We start from the raw sequence: 16,179 nt of genomic DNA on the forward strand, positions 1-16,179 counted from the left end.
TTGTCTCCGGGTACCAACCAGCCTGGGACAGGTGAAGGAGGGGGCACAGAAACCACATGGCTACACTTAAGGGAACTGCCTACACACTTTATAACCGCTGCTTAGAAAATGGGCAATGTATACTGGATGCTCAGGTCACCCAGGAGTTACCTACAGCCTAGTTCTGGGTACAAAGAAATAACTGATTTCTAAATATGAGATGTCCATCTGGAGAGAGTATTCCATGGGGCTTTCAGAGTATTCCACACAAAAATGTGGGCAAGGAACACCAGCCTATACACTAGCCATATTCAGCTAGCAATAATACTACTTAGCTTTGATGCTACCTAGCAGGAATCTTCATTACAAGCAAGATAAATTCCCATTTTTCAGAGTGAAATCCAGAGACATGTCTTCAGAGAGTTGTCCTGAGACTCAGCTCAAAATTACTGACTTAGAATACACTCTGAATTACACCCAAAGGAGGCATTAGCTCAGGTATGAGAAGCTCTGGAGATGTGGAGCTCATTACCAGGATTTATCCATCACCTTGCCTACCCAGCAACAGCACCATGCTAACATGATTATACCATTTCTCTTATAGGAAGAATTTGGCTGTGCATCTTTACAGCCTACCACTTGTACTCCACCTTGTGTACAAATGCCATGTGCCCAGGGTTACCTGCAGCAGCACTGCACCAAAAGAAAAGGAGACACAGCTTGGTTTCAAAAGGTCATGAGAACTGCCTTGGCTCCGCAGCAAAACAGTGCTGGAAGTGTTGTGTGGGAAAACAGACTTTCTGCTTTAAGGCCTCCTGCAATTAAATTATTTTGTAAAATACACAGTTTCTTCTAGTAAGTGGAGACTCAAGGGGGTTCTGAATTTAAATTAACTTCCTGAGCAGTAATAAATTAAAACTATGTAGATGAATTTTCTTTCTTCATGCCATCCAGCAGTCATAAGGAGCTTTATCACAACAACTAAGTACAGAGTACAGGGTCCTTAAAAAAGCTCACAAAAATCATTGCAGTAGTTTTAATTTCAAAAAAGAGTGAGTTCAATTTTATACTTCAGCAGATAGGAATACATTCATAAACTTAGCCCAAATACAAGATTTCTTTATTTTTTTATTCAAAATAGCATTTTTTCTCTGTGGATTTTCCACCTAATTAAAGACCAGATATTTATTAATACATAAGGACTATCATTTTTCAAATCAGTAACAAAGCACACCGAATACTATAATACATCTTGCCCTTTTATTGTATTGTATTGTAGATAAAGAGGAATACATACAGAATAATCACTGCCCTCACAACCATAAAGATGCAGTGTCACTCTGATCCCTTTGGGAGTCACAGAACATCCACTTGTCATTCATTCCACCTTTTTATTGTAACAAGCTGCATATATCAAAACTCAGCTGTGAGCAACCATTTTTCTAAATAAAACCAAACACAGCCCAAAAAACAGTGCTTGCTGACAGGACTTTGCAAGATTCTTAAAGTACCAGCAGAATAAGCATGCACAATAGCAATTCAAAACCATAGACATGCCGCCCCTGAAAAGGTGAGCTGTGCTGGAAAATTCATATGTTCAGTGCTGGAACTCCATCTCCTGCAAAAAGCTAACTCAAAGTCTGTGCATTACTTTGGTTCAAATCTAAGTGGGAGTAAAGTAACCTAAGCTTGGCATTTTGCAAAGGGGTTGTGTTAAACCTATTGTTTTATCTGTAAAATAAAATATAGTCTATGATAAGAATCTCTATTGCTTCCCATCAGTCAGTTACCAGTGCTACAGTGGAGTGTAATGCTACTAGAAGCAATGTGTTGCTGTGTCATGCTGCTTCTCTTTTATACAAACTAGGTCCTAATGACCTATAAAGGGTTTTTCTAGAATACTACAAAGGACAAAGCAAACTTCCTACTTGAAATGCAGGTGCAAGGAAGCTTTTCCTTTCTGAGAACCACATGCCTTTCAAACAATTTTGGCAGAGCATATGGTAATACACTCCTTTGTGTTATTGAGTATGACTGCACACAAAATAGTAAGTTGGCAGTGGGTCACAGTTCCCTATTTCCCTGTGCCGAATGTGGTAGATAAAATGGGAGAGAAGCAGTTTAGAAACATACAGATAGCTACCATCATAACTTACTGAGCAGTCTGACAGCAAAATATGAGCCACTTATGGGAAGACAGACATATTAATAAGAATTGGTAAAATTAGTTTGAAAACCACTGCCGTTGGTACTGCTCCCATACTCTTGTTTGTATAAAAGTTTCTAGACTGTACATAGATGCCCTAGCTGATACACAAATCTATTAATTATACTTAGGGGATGATATTTTAAGCCCTATGAAAAATCTATTGTTATCTACGAGAACTTTCCACTGGGGATATTTTCTGCTCTCCTCCCCAAAACAAAGGAAAAAATGAAAACTATGAGAAAGGATTTGCTATTCTTTTTCAAAGAGTAACAAGGCGCAATCTTGTCTACTACTACTACTACTACTACACTGCCTAAATTGTTTTGTTCTCTCTTGCCTCACACTGACTGCAGCAGGAATATTAATAGTATCAGCACTGTAACCCACCGCTACGGAGTGTAAAGTCCATGCAAGAGCTATGGCCCGTTATGGAAGAACTTAAATATTTCTCAAAATACAGTTTGCAGGAGACTCCTGGGCATGTAGGCGTTTTGTAGGCTCTCTGCCAAAACTCTCTGTAGAGGCCAGTTTGAGTGGTTCAATCCAGTATGTGATTTGCTTAATGAAAGACACTTCTCCAGAAGATTTTGGCAGACGCAATCAGTTCAATTGCCAGACAGTATTCATGTGATTACAAATGATACTGATCACATTAGGTACTTAATAAATCTTTCCAAAAAGATCACAGCTACTGTGTGGCTCTGAAGAAATTTAAATTGTGATACAGATTACTGTGTTTGCTGTGTACTGGACTATTGATACAATTGGGAATAAATACCTTCCTTGGACTGCCAAGCAGTCAGTGACAACTACTAATTTCTACATAAAGCCATGACTGCTTGTTTGTAAATGTTTAGCTATGCATCATTGCAAAGCAGCTTCCTTTTCATGTTAGGGATACATCCTACCATAAATATATTAAAGAATTCAACTCCACTGACTTTCACAGATCTATGCCAATTCACATGTGCTGAGGGCTTGGCCTGAGAGTCCAAGGACAATTTTTGGCTTGAAATAGAAGAAAAGTGAGATGCTGTCCTTGCATAAAACCCATGAGCTAGACTTTGGCACTGTTTCTTCTGTTGACATTTCAGCAGATGCAATATCACATACAGTAATGATAAAACACATCAAAGCAAAAATGATCTGAGCTGTACCTGTTCAGAAAAAAATTCTTTTCCTTGCATCATGACACAACTTGCACTCCATATCTTCCTGTAATTTATTGAACAGCATTTTAAAAATGAATAAATGTCCATTGGCCGAATCCCAGTGCTCATTTCAGTGTATCGCATGAAAGCAATCACACAGGCCTCTCTTTTCTGCTCTCAGGAGGAGTGTTTCTGTCTGCAAAAAACCATGAAATCAAAGAACTGAATATATCAGTTTAAAAAAGTATATAATTGATTAGACCTAATCCCTCCACACAGCTGTAGCCAAGGTGCTTTGCTGAGTGAAAAATCATAGTTATTAGTGCTGGTTTTCATCCAGAAAAAGTGATGAAATAAGTATATTCAGAACAAAGATGCATGGAGAGTATTTTTATAGTTAAAATGTTTCATTTTCACAGTTAACTTCTAGGGAGTAGGCTGTCAAAATTATTAAAGTGTCCTTTATAAATGCTGAGAAAAATTCCACTTTCAACAGCACTGCTCTTAATTCCTTTGCAGTGATTGATGGCTTCCTGTTGACGATGTCTTCAGTACTGTATAATTTAATTGCACCAGATAGCATGTGCTGAGGAGCCAGTTGTGCTCTCAGTTACACTGCTGTTTCTCTAGAATAACTCTGTGTTTAATCCAGCTGTCAGTCTAACCTTGTTGTCTGAAACACATAATCTTTCACGGCAGACCTAGACCTGAGTTTGTGGCTCCTATTTTAACCTGAGTTGATTTACTGACAGTTGCCTTATTATCAACTCCTTTTGGAGCCATGCCCCCAGAACTCCAGCAAAAGCTTAAAAACCATCCTCTGTATACATCATTTAAAATTACTTGCTCTTGGTTTTTCGGAGTGCCTTAGTGGAAAAGCATTTCCAAGCTTTTTTTTTCTCTGTATCCAGGGGAAAAAAAAATTAACTTCAGATCCTCAAAGATATTTAAGTATCATCTATTTAGTTATGATCAAATCACTTAATTTGTGGGTCCTGGTCTCACTTTTTGAGAAACAAAGGCTGACTTTCTCAAATGGCACCATCATTTCAGAAGCGGAGACTCTTGCAAGATGCAAAATAAAACTGTTAGTGCAAGCAACTCACATTAGCAAGTACAACTGTGACTGAAGAAAAAATTCTTCCTGAGCATATCTTGTGGTTTTCACCCTGTGGTCTGTGGTCCCTTACAGAGTTTGTAGACTGACTGAAGAGTTTCTTGAGGGGAAATAAAAGTTACCAAGCTTAAATTCACCATGAATGGGTTTCCTGTCTGCACTGGAAAAAATCCATTAAAGGTTGAAACCCACTTGTTAACAAATTGTCTTAAAGCTCTGTGAAACAACAAGGTCTTCAGCCTGCTGGTGTTCCTCTGACATGATACCTCCCGACAAATTAGAAACAGCAGAGGGCTAATTAACAAAGACTCACAGTTTCCAAAGGAGTAGCTGGGCACTTCTACCTGGGGACCTGCTCTGGCTTGCTTGGCCAGCAGCACCTCTGTCCCCCAGCAGTTCCCACTCTCTACTACTCATTTCTTGTTCTCAGACTGCAAGATTTTGCAGGGAGAGGCTGTTTCAGAACTGCTTTTCCCTCCCTTCCACAGCACTCTATCCTTTTCACCTCAGACAAAGAATCCACCTTTGCATTAAAGAGGACTTGTTCACTTCCCTTCTCTGCTTTCACTTATCGGCTTAGTGCAATGGCAGGCATTATTAAACACTGCTCCTCGCTTGTACAATGAAATCTTGGATGAGTGAATGCTCTCATTGTTGAGAGCCCAGTAGAAATCATAGAATCATCTTAACATCAAACAGCCTTACTGGATTTCACTGTAATGCCAACAAGCTGTCTCTGTACCAAAAACCCTGCCTAGGCGTCACTCATGACTATTTACAGGCAGGAAGAGTAGCTCTGGAAGCATTCGACTGTAAACTGAAAGACTATGAAAGAGAAGCATCAATTACAAAAATTAATTGCGGCCCTGTTGGCACTGGCTTAGAAAGTCCCTGATAGGAACAGTCTAGCATGGGGCTTGCCCTTGTAACAACAACTTTCAAGACTCGGGAGTTGTTGAACGAAGTTACCTGTGTATAAAATTTGAGAAACTATAGTTAGCATGAGCCAAGCACCAGCGGTTGAGTAGGGATACAGAGGCTGTACCTTTCAGAGAACAGAAGGCCACAGTGTGTCATTTGTAGGGCCCTGGCCACTGCATTTCACTTTAGTATCTCTGCATCATTCAATAATTTGTATTTAACTAAAGCATCTCTTCCAGAAAGGCCTTTGGAGTCTCAATCCAATGGCTGGAAAAGATGGACAGTAACATACCCTTTCTTTACCAGTAGTACTAAACTCTAAGAGTTGTCAAAGGGTGAGCGATGTTCCAGATAACTGGTTACGTTTGTTTTGGTGATGCGCTGTTCCTATACCGCTTGTTCTGTAATACCGAGAGCTGTCTGAATCGCTGCCTTGGCATCACAGGCCTGTCCAGGTCCTCACTTAAACAGGAGCCTATCTTGCAGCGCTCTGGGACCGGCTTCTCCCTTTATATTCTGCCTCACCTCTTACAAGACAGCATTGCTCTCTGATGGGTTGTATTCTCACTCCACTCTCCAAATAGAATAGCCAACACAGATACATCTGAATATCTCTGTAAGTGGGATTAAGGAATTGTACTGCCTCTATTGCATTAAAAAAAAATCTTCCCAGTGCAGCTTAGCCAGAAATTTAGGACCTCCTTTAACTTCCCATGTAAAGTCTGGTGACGGTATAAGAACCAACACAGCTGCAATTGCGCATGGTCTTCCAGTGTCATGTGTAGGTACAAAACACTTCAGCTGAACCTAATCCAAACAGGTGAAACCCCACTATGCACCAGAACAGCCCAGCACAGCTGCTGGAGGTAAAGCCCATCTATTCACAGTCTGACAATTAACAGTCATTTAGTATTGCGCTAATGCATGGGAAACTTTTGCAATGTAACCCTTTTGCAATGCACTGCACTCAGAGCTCTGCCCTAATCAGTTCGCTATTGATAGCTCAAGAAAGCTAAAGTCACTCCAGCCTTATTGTGTGGGGTCCTACATGATTGCCCAAGGTCACAAGAAACCAAAGGCAAAGCAATGTAATTGCCCTTCTGTCTTATAGTTTGAGACACATAATTGATTTACATCTCTCTGGCTGACTCTACTGTGAATGACAATTTGAGCAGAGCGTGACTTTAGAGGAACAAGGAGCCCTTCTCACCTGCCAACAGAGACAGCACTGGCCACAGGCACTGAGCGGGCACCTAAAGGAACTGGGTGATGTGGCTGTGAACTGGTTGCACTCACCACAAGTTGCTTTTCTGTCATGTTTCCAGTGAGAATGGAGCTGTTAGGGAAGGAGAGGTAGGACAAGACATACATGGGGGGACCTTTATTAGAGGTGAGAGACCTCCTGCCCCTTGCAAACTTCAGGCAGCATGGGAACTGCTGTGGTAAGTCCTACCCCAGTTAGTGCTTGTGCGTATTTAGGAACCTACATACGTATGCATTGTTAAAATCAGGGCATTTAACACACCCTCATTTTTTGTTCATTAGCACCTCTGCAGCACAAGACCAGCATGTGAAGTTGCAAAATGCCCTGTTTGCTGTGATAACTACTGGAGAAATTTCCTTCCCCCTTTTTCATGGAGTATCTATCTGGGAGCAAGGAATATATGTGCTTCCCCTTCCCCTGCCTGCCACCTTCTTGCTCTCCAGTTCACTTTCTGCTCCTGCTCACTGAACAGTCAGCCCATAGCTCAGAAGCAGTGTTGTGAGATAAAGAGTAAATAATTTTTCTTGTTCTTCTCTCCCTTCATACATCTTCTTTCCTTCTCTATTTGATGCAGGGACTGTCTGGGGTAATTCTTCAGCCTGTTATGCAAGAAGTCTGACTAGATGATCTTTAATGAACCTCTCCAGCCTGTGAAAAATAATCTGTACTTGGTAAAATCCTATTTGCTGAAATGGAATTGAGTCAGCAGAGATGTCATGTCTGCTGTACACAGACAGGCAGACCTGGCCACTTGGAGATAAAGGCTAAGTAAAAGCATTTCTATAGAAACACATACCCGCGTGTCTAGATTATACGCTGTCTTCTTTAAATCCTGCAACGCCCTCTGCATGAACTCAAAAGCATGGCAGTCAACACAGGGACGACCTGGAAAAAGGTACAGAAGAAGACATCACTGTCACAGCATGAAATTTGGAGTGTGGCAGTACAGAGAGGGACCTTGCAACGCCAGGGAAAAAAAAACCCGAAACATCTTACCAGGCACGCACACTTGCATATGTACAAAGTTAGGGCTGCCTGTGGACGGGGCTGTATCTATCCTTGTGCAAACATGTAAGGACCAGCAAAAACAAGAGCATTTTGCTGTGTATGCTCTTCTGAACATAGCCCAGGCTTGATTCTGCCTGGTGCTGTGTGCCTTCAGCCCCCAGCCCCTCCCCTTAAAATGGAAAACCTGAAAACTTCTCAGACGTGGGTTAATTCTCAAATGATACACTGAAAATAGCAGTTTGCAGTGGTTCAGGAATCAGACAGGCAGGTCTGTTTTTACAGGAGCTCTTACAGAGCAGCTTGGCAAGGGACAGTGCCAGATCTGTATTTGCTTCCTTTCACCTGCTGCTGTATTTTTTCTCTGCCAGGAATGCAAAGCATCCCACTGGCTCTGCAGCTGGTGCCAGTGTGTGCACAGAGAGGGGCAGGGCAAGGAAAAGGCAGAGAAGAGGAGGAGGAAGGGACTTGATAACTAAAATGGCTCACTTGTGGACCTGGGCATTTCTGCTCTGCCAGGATTCACCTTGCACTAATCTCAGGCCCTTTCGTTCTGTTACAGAGTCAACGAAGTGTGGATTTTCAGAAGAAATTGCAGATACTGGAGGAGATGCAGGGGGAACGGGGAGAGAGGGCGTTTTACATTGATCACAGAGCCCCCGTGTTGCGGGGGGTGCTGAAGTCCTTGTCCACAGGCAGCCACTTGTGCTGCTCTGACAAAGCAAAGAGGGTGCAAAGCTGCTGCTGAGATAGATAGCTGGGGAGATGCCTGGAGCCAGGGACCTGCTGTGCGGCACTGCAGCACCCTGTGCTTGGCACCCTGCTGCCAACGTGGACTTTTGAGTTGGGCCTGATGGAAGGGAGCAGCCAGAGTGCTTCTCGGTCCCCAGCAAGCCTCTTCGGGACTTTGACCTGTTCAGGGGGTGTTTCTCTCTGACCCATCCTCCTCCATCTCCTCTCCATGCAGCTGACTTCTCAGGGAAACCCCGGGATCAAGCCAGGGAATTAATTCCAGGGATGTGGGGAGATGCAAAGTCCCCACCTCTATAAGAACAGCATAACTCATGAAGACTCTCTCTCCAGGCCTGAGAGGAGTAGCGTCAGGATGGTTTTGAGCACATCTTAAAGATACTCAACCCCCTCCTGTTTTCAGTATTTCAGTAATTTGTTTCCACTTCAGATCATGGAGCAGAGCCCTTAGAAAGAAGCTGCACCCTCAGCCTGCTGTCAGCAAATCCATCATCCACTTGGTGCTGTGTCCCGCTCCCTCTCCTTGCTGTGGTCTTCTCGGAAAGCACCTGCCCTGGTTCCACCTCAGTGAAGTGCTGCATACCCTGAAGTACTTGCCACTAAAGTGTTCTCAAAATCAGAACTGGATAGAGAGAAAACAAACTTCAGGTTATAAATGAATGTGCTCTGGCATAAATGAATCTCCTGCTCTGGCAGTGTGGAGAAAGCGTCTTTGAGGACAGCCATGAATTCCATAGTCAGTCACTGTCTGCCACCCAGGAAGCCTTCCCAGGCCTTCATGAAGGCCATGGCTGTGTGGGATCATTCACTGGTATTTATGGCAGCCAAGGCCTCCTATGTGGACGGGAAGGTACTAGGGCTACGGCACAACTGTGCCAAGTGGTTATTTCACTTCTGCCACCTCCATGAAAGCAGGTGCCCTGGCATCAAAGCAGCTTCTGCAGGGAAGTGGCGGTGGCACTGAGGACACCTGCCTGTGCAGCTCCGCGTTGTCCTGGATCAGCACGTGCGAAGCTCCTAACTTCTCTGGCACAGAGCTGGCAATACTCTTCAAAGCCACAGTGCAGAAGCAGCCAGTTTCGCCACATAATGGGGTATTCACTCTCTAATCTAGTTTCCTGGGCTGTCCTCCTTGGTGGAGGGTCCTTCTCCAGGCACAGCTGTCTCTGGGTCACGTTTAGCACCCCTGCCTGCCCTGCAGCACGGGCAGTGGGAGAGCTCGTGGGATTCCTCCAACCAGCTATATCCCAGGATAGGATGCATCATTTTGACTTACAGTGGCACAGAGAGGACTCACTGAAGCAGCACCACTGGCAGATGAGAGGACAGCTGTATCTGGGAGGAGGTGACAAATGGCTGGGGAGGTGACCGGCTATAAACTTTTCCACCCATGCAGCCCTGCAGAGCACACATCTGTTCAGCGCTTTGGGGACTGAACTAGAGCAGTGCTGATCTCTCCGTCAAGCATCTTGCACTAGCACAGAGCAACTTGAATGCAAATAAAATAGGGGCAATACCCCACTACCTGGAAAGCCTATAGCCACAGCTGGACTTTTACCAGCAGAGCTGCCCAAGTCCTGACTTTAACCGGGTTTTTAAACTATTATACCAGCCACACTCTCACAGTAGCCAAGAGCAGGTACTTAAGGAAGATACAAGAATAAGCCTCTAGCAATGTTCTTCTAGCCTGCCAAGAGGCGGGAGCATAGCCTGAGTCTGGCTGGTGTCTCTACATCTGATAAGCCCTCCATGAATTTTTCTCACGTTAAATTGCCCTGTTGCTTCCTGAATCCATGTAACCTTTTGGCATCTAGAGCAACCTGTGGCAATGAGTTCCACAGCTCAGCTCTTCAGTGAGTGAACAGAATACCATTCTTGTCTCCTCTGAAGGTAACACCTGCTGCTTTCATGTCCTACCTCTAATTTTTGCAGTGGAAGAGAGAGTTATGAAATATTCACCATCTTTGTCCCACTTACGACTTTGCTGCTTTCCATCACTCCCTGGCTCAGTGTCTCCTTTCCAGACTGAAGAACTGGGCTGGTAAGCTGGCCTATCTAGCTGGACTTAATCTCTCTTCATGCTCACAATATTTTCAGTAGGATGCCCATGGACATTTCCCCAACATAATGATGTCTAAGGGTCTGTTTTCACAAAGGCTTTAAACAAATCTAAATACGTGCTGTTGCCAATAGGAGCAATCCCACCCTGCTTTCTGTCCTTGGCTAGGTGTTCCCACACCTTCCCTTGCTCACACCAGGAGTGACCATGCAGTTGCTCGGTCAGGTGGATCACTGATTTCTTTTTCTCCAGATCAGATCCTGAATGCCCAAGTTCTGGGGCCAGAAATAGGGCAAGGACTGGAGGCCAGGTTATGGGGAGGAGAAGGGCAGGGGCAGCATAAACTTACATCAGCTTAAAGCAATCATGAAACCAAACCTTAAGTCACATCATAGCAAAGTACAGCAGAGTGCTATTAATTCCTTGCTGACAGCTGGGAACAGACTATCATTCATAGGGAGACTTAACAGGTTTGTGGATTAACATAATGAGAATTATCAAGAGTCAGCTATAATTCTTTAAATGGGTCCTGTCAGCATGAAGACTGTATGTGTCTTTGTGTGTTTGGTGAGGAATGGGGGAGGAGAGCTTAAAATATGTTTCTTGGCTTCTTCTTGGTGAAAAACTGGAACTGAAAGCACTGTGGAAGTCTAATTTACTTTCTCTCACACGCACATGGCGTTTAGTCTTTGTATTTCATGTACCTTGGCTAATGAAAACAGACTGACCAGCTTCTGTTCTTCAAATTCCACATTTCAGCTTTCACAGTGGGTGATCCGTGCTATGAATGCAATGGGAAGTTGGGGAAATCACTTAATTTTTTTTTTAGTGGATTGCACTGAACTTTAAAGAAAATAATCCGCAAACATTAGTAATGCCACTCCATACTTGAACAGTCTTTTGCATATGCAAAGTGCTGTGTATAAAGTATAAGGACATGATTAATCACTGCTAATTAGCATTATTCATAAAAAGCTGGGCCTGGCTCTCTGACTGGCAGAAAGTATGCCAAGTGGAGAGCAGGTGATGGTACCCCAGCCAGATATCGGTGCCACACACAGGGCAGGATGTCTCTGTAAAGCTAAGAACTCCGACTCGCTCTCCTACTTCTCTCCTGTGACTCCTGCACCTCCCACACTTGCACTAGAGCATTGCTGCCCCTCTCGTGCTGCAGAAGGGACACATCTCCCACCACGTGGGAGAGAGGCTGCAGAGCTGTGTGGTCTGTGAGGGATTGTTCCTGCTAAAGGCATGTTCCCAGTCCCATGTCACACACCTGGGAACAGAGAAAAGCATCAAGCACCACGCTGGTCTGCCCTGCAGAAGGACCCTTAGTATGGTCCATGTACATCATATATCCCTGTCAAGAACGTGTGCTAGACCCCCCCTTCTTCTCGCTGGGCCGCTCAGGATCCTACAACCACCAGTTTACCTGGGCTGCCAGTATGGACTTAAGTGCCAGCAACAGGGAAGGTGTGCGCACATGCTGCAGTAGCACTGCCCCCAAAATGGGTCAGTGCCCAGGAAGATGAACTCCTTCATGAGAAATAGTCAGTGGAGCTGACATCAAGCAGGGAAAGATCCAGGAATGTCTGTACTAGATCACATCAAAGGTCTGCCTGACCTAGTGTCCTGTCTCCCATGAGCTACGTCTCTTGTAGTACATTAAAAGTGTCTAGAAGCATTCCCAAGCTTTGAGAGTAGCTGGCATGAGACAGCTTATCTCTGGAACAGTAAACTCTGTCTTCCAGATAGGCAATTGGCCTCCTGTCATGGACAAAAGTGTTCCAGGGACCATCCTAGCAGGTTACTAGTACAGTCACGTTCCCATGCCAGGAACATCCATGGGCACCGGTTATAGTCGTGACCTTCATGGCCAGCAAAGGATGCCTGTGAAAGAGCATAAGAACAGGGCAGGTATGAAGGGATGTGTCCCCAAAGACCCTCTCAGGCCTCAGGAATATGCTGAGGCAGCTCCTGAGCCAGAAGAACTGCTGCTGTATCTAACAGCCCTTTCTAAGACTTTTTTCCTTGAGTTTACCCAATCAGTTCTGCAATCCCATGCAAACTTTCAGCATCCACAGTGTCCTAAGGGAGGAGCTCCACAGGTTAACTATCAGGAAGAGCCCTGATGGGCAAAGGAAAGTACCTGGAGCACTTAGCAGCTATGCAGCACTCTCTCGACAAGAGGCCGATTAGGAGCATCCCGAGTTCCTTGTTGCTTTAAAACTCTGTCCCTGCAGCAGTGTGAAACAATTTACCATTCACGATCAGCTGAGAGTTTTCCTCCTGGCTTGGCCTCAGACATAAATACCATTATGCATTCGTAGCAATGCTACCAGCCTCCATTACTCCGGACAGAGCAGCATGTCTCTGCAGAAACACTGGCCACAGAAACACTCTGACCTGCCCTTCATTCCTCACTCTCACGTGGAGGAGTAAGACAAGACAAGACATGGAATCTTCCTCAAGGGCTCTTCAGGGGACTTCAGTAGCCTGGCCAGAAGATATCAGAAAGATAACTCCTTGAAACTGGGGTCAGAGACCCTGGCCAATGGTTTTGTTCTACAGATAAAATGGGAGTTTCCACTACACAAGTGGAACAAAGAACCACTATATACTTCTTCCTCAAAATATGTTTACTTGCCTCTGCTAACATAGACACACAAAGGGCACATATAATTTATTTTTCAAGCATGATTTTCTCCTTGAGGAGACAAAATGGACTACTTGTCACAAAACTTATTAAAATTAATTAATGCCTAGAAAACAAACATACAAAAATAGAGATGAGGTCTGTTTTAGAACAGACCAAAACTTAGCATTAATTAAAAAAGAAGAGAATGGAAAAAGAAGGGAATTCAAGAAGTAAGTCCTGTAGAGACAAAAACACATAGGTGTATTTGAAAACTAGTAATGGAATTATAGGAGAATAAAATGCAGTGACAAATCAGGTCTTGTATTAAATATTTTAGCAGTTATATAAAAAGATACCTGTGATACAAAGTAAGCATGACTAAGAAGTAGAGATTGGTTTGTATGCAATTCCCTTCTTTTTTTTTTTTTTTCTCCCAGAGGATATTTTAAGTTTCTAATGAGTGGCTACTTCCCACCTGCTGTCACCAAAATGCCCCGAGAACATTGACTCCATCCCCTAATATCTGAACTATTGCCTCATTTTGGAGCTGAGAAAGTTCAACTAGAGACTTGCTCAGAATGACAGAGGAGCTGTGATCCAAATTCAAGAGCTCCCAGCTCCATGGTGTGCTCAAGCCAGTCTGTCATATTTATTTATTTTTTAGCTTTGCAGAATAGCAGCAGGATTTCACAAATCTATATATGCTTTACAAATACACTGTTTGGGTCAACTTCCCCTGTGTCAATCTGTAGTAGTTACAAGAAAGTTGAACCTGAACTGTTGTTCCAACTAAATACTAAAATAAGCAAAATGTAATGCCCTAGCAGAAATAAACAGAAATTTCCTTCTAACAATATCCAGACTAGCAAGGACATCGTATGTATTGGTGCAAATCTGGAAACGAAACTCTCGAGAAGCAGATCTGAAAGACCTACAGTCAAAGAGCTTTAAAACCGGCTTCAGTGAAAATTACAATATGCAGTTAGTATTTTTTCCTAAATAGCTACTAATCCTTTGCTTGCCCGCTGTTTTTATAAGCGTTGTTTTCATGTGCTTTGCTGACATGTTACAAAATCATCATTACTCCCTCGCTAATAAGGCAATGCAGCGTTCCCCTGGAGCTTAAGGTCTGTGTGGCTGCGGTGGGTTAAGCGGAGGAAAGCAAGCGGGACGCGGTGCAGCAGGAGGGCACGAGTGCGCACGGCAGGTACGTACTTTCTGCAGGAATGACACTCCCAGAGTCCTGGCTGGCCCCCACAAGCCTCACGCTTAGCAGGCCAACCACCGAGATGAACGGGATGGCCACACGCATCACCCTCCAGACAGATGGCAACGCCATTACTCTCATCAATAATTCAAGCTATCTTCCCTGCCTGAAACGAGGAGAAATAAAGAAAATCAGCGGTTTGTTCCCAGCACGCTGCCCACAAAGAAGTGGACGGGGCGTGATAAGCACAGACCCGCATGCACACGCAAACCCACATGCACACATCACTGCAGCGACACGCCACGGGCTTGCGATGCACCCCAAGGACCAGTTTGCCAAGTACCTGATCTTTCTCTTCGCCTGTGTGCCAGACCCTTGGAGCAGCTGTAGCGAGCAGGCGAGGCTCCAGCAGCTACTCTGAGCATGCGTCCCCTCTGCATCCCCCCTTCCCTGATTAGGGTCATTGCCATGGAGATTTGCTATAGCAACACTGAAAAATTGGAGCTGCCAAGTGGAGAAGAAGATTTAAAGGGACCACAATGTGGTGGATGGTCAGTGCTGTCCTCCTCCCCTGTCTCTGCTCCTCGAAGGCCACGTCCTCTCCTTGGGGAACACTGGCTGCTGCCACCCACGTAAGAGGGTCTTTGGCAATTTTTGTGTTTGTTGCTTTTATTCCCCAAGGGGCTGTGCTGAAATATGCAGCTCCCGTCCCTTGCTTTATGTGTAACTCACTTAAAGTGAGATTTTGTTCCAGGAGGTTTCAAATGAGATGAAAACTCGGAAGTTTGCTTGGAAAAATAAAGATGCAGGGCCTGTTGATAGCACCCTGCACTCTGGGGAAGACTCCATTATGGGCTTACTTCAACTCCACTGAAAACAAAGCCTTGTGGACAACAGCAACATTGGCATATGAACCGACCAGGAATATGAATCCTGCCCGGCATCACACTAGGTAACCATGATAACAGCCCAGACAAAACCTATGCACTGCAGAAGTTTAAGGATGCTTGCTTCAAGCTCAACTCTTGATCTGGGATTTTGCTAATACGCTGTGTCCTGACAAAGCTCAAGCATGAGCCCTCCTGGATAGGGGATCTCCATAAGTACCTGGGTGAAATCAAGCATTCAGAAAGTGGAGGTAATACCTTTTGGAAAAGAGAGAGAGATGCTTTCAACACCTGGTTGCTGTAGGCCATGGTTAAAGACTCATCTTGCAACATACCTGTTCAATTCATGGCTTTTTCCTTCTCTCGCAGGACGGCACTACCTCCTCTCACCAGGGAGCAGGCTCCAGCCTTCCTGGTCTGTACAGAATAACTAACCTGCCAGGCTGTGGAGGTATCAGCCTTCCTGGGCTGAGACACGATTAATCCCTGGCTTTCTTCAGCCCTAGGGACTGTCACCAGCAATGTACTCTGCTTCTATTTTACTTGTTCCTGTAGCTTCCTCAGAATTACCTCCTATATCCCTCATTTCAATGCTTATGCTTTTGGTCGAGGTTAGTTTAAAAGTCATCTCGAAGGCCTCAAGGCTCTTGACCACTTTCTGGCAAAGTAGAATTGCCTTGTGCATGCAAGAGAGCACGTTGCAGAGGAGCAGCCCAGAGTAGTGGAAGCAATTCCTACCAGAACGACACATTAGGCAAATTTTTAGCCCAACGTGCAACTGAAACTCAACTTCCCTTGCACGGAAGGCCCAGCTGAATGTCTCAGGTGAGTCAGGGCACACGTGTGCACCAAAACAGCTCCACTGACTCTGTGAGAAGCTGAGACTCCTAATCCGAGCTCTGAAGTTGGATGCCTGAAGTGAGGTTGTGTGAGATGGCCCAGTTTAACATTGTTTGTCTCTTCACAGGCTCAGATGCCTGTTAAAGGAGCAG

At 44.5% G+C, this 16,179-nt stretch overlaps 1 protein-coding gene across 1 annotated transcript; it reads right to left on the minus strand.

The window, feature by feature from the left end:
* Positions 1–1,099: 1,099 nt before the first annotated feature.
* Positions 1,100–14,743, minus strand: C3H4orf48 (chromosome 3 C4orf48 homolog). Its single transcript, XM_049797504.1, has 4 exons — positions 14,644–14,743; positions 14,309–14,466; positions 7,438–7,526; positions 1,100–3,535 (listed from the first exon to the last, which is right to left on the minus strand). The coding sequence occupies exons 2-4, from the start codon at positions 14,439–14,441 to the stop codon at positions 3,470–3,472; spliced, it is 288 nt and encodes a 95-aa protein (XP_049653461.1). The 5' UTR covers positions 14,442–14,466; positions 14,644–14,743; the 3' UTR covers positions 1,100–3,469.
* Between the last annotated feature and the right edge of the window lie 1,436 nt (positions 14,744–16,179).

Source organism: Accipiter gentilis, chromosome 3 (genome assembly GCF_929443795.1).
Source record: "Accipiter gentilis chromosome 3, bAccGen1.1, whole genome shotgun sequence".
Classification (NCBI taxonomy): Eukaryota; Metazoa; Chordata; class Aves; order Accipitriformes; family Accipitridae; genus Astur; species Astur gentilis.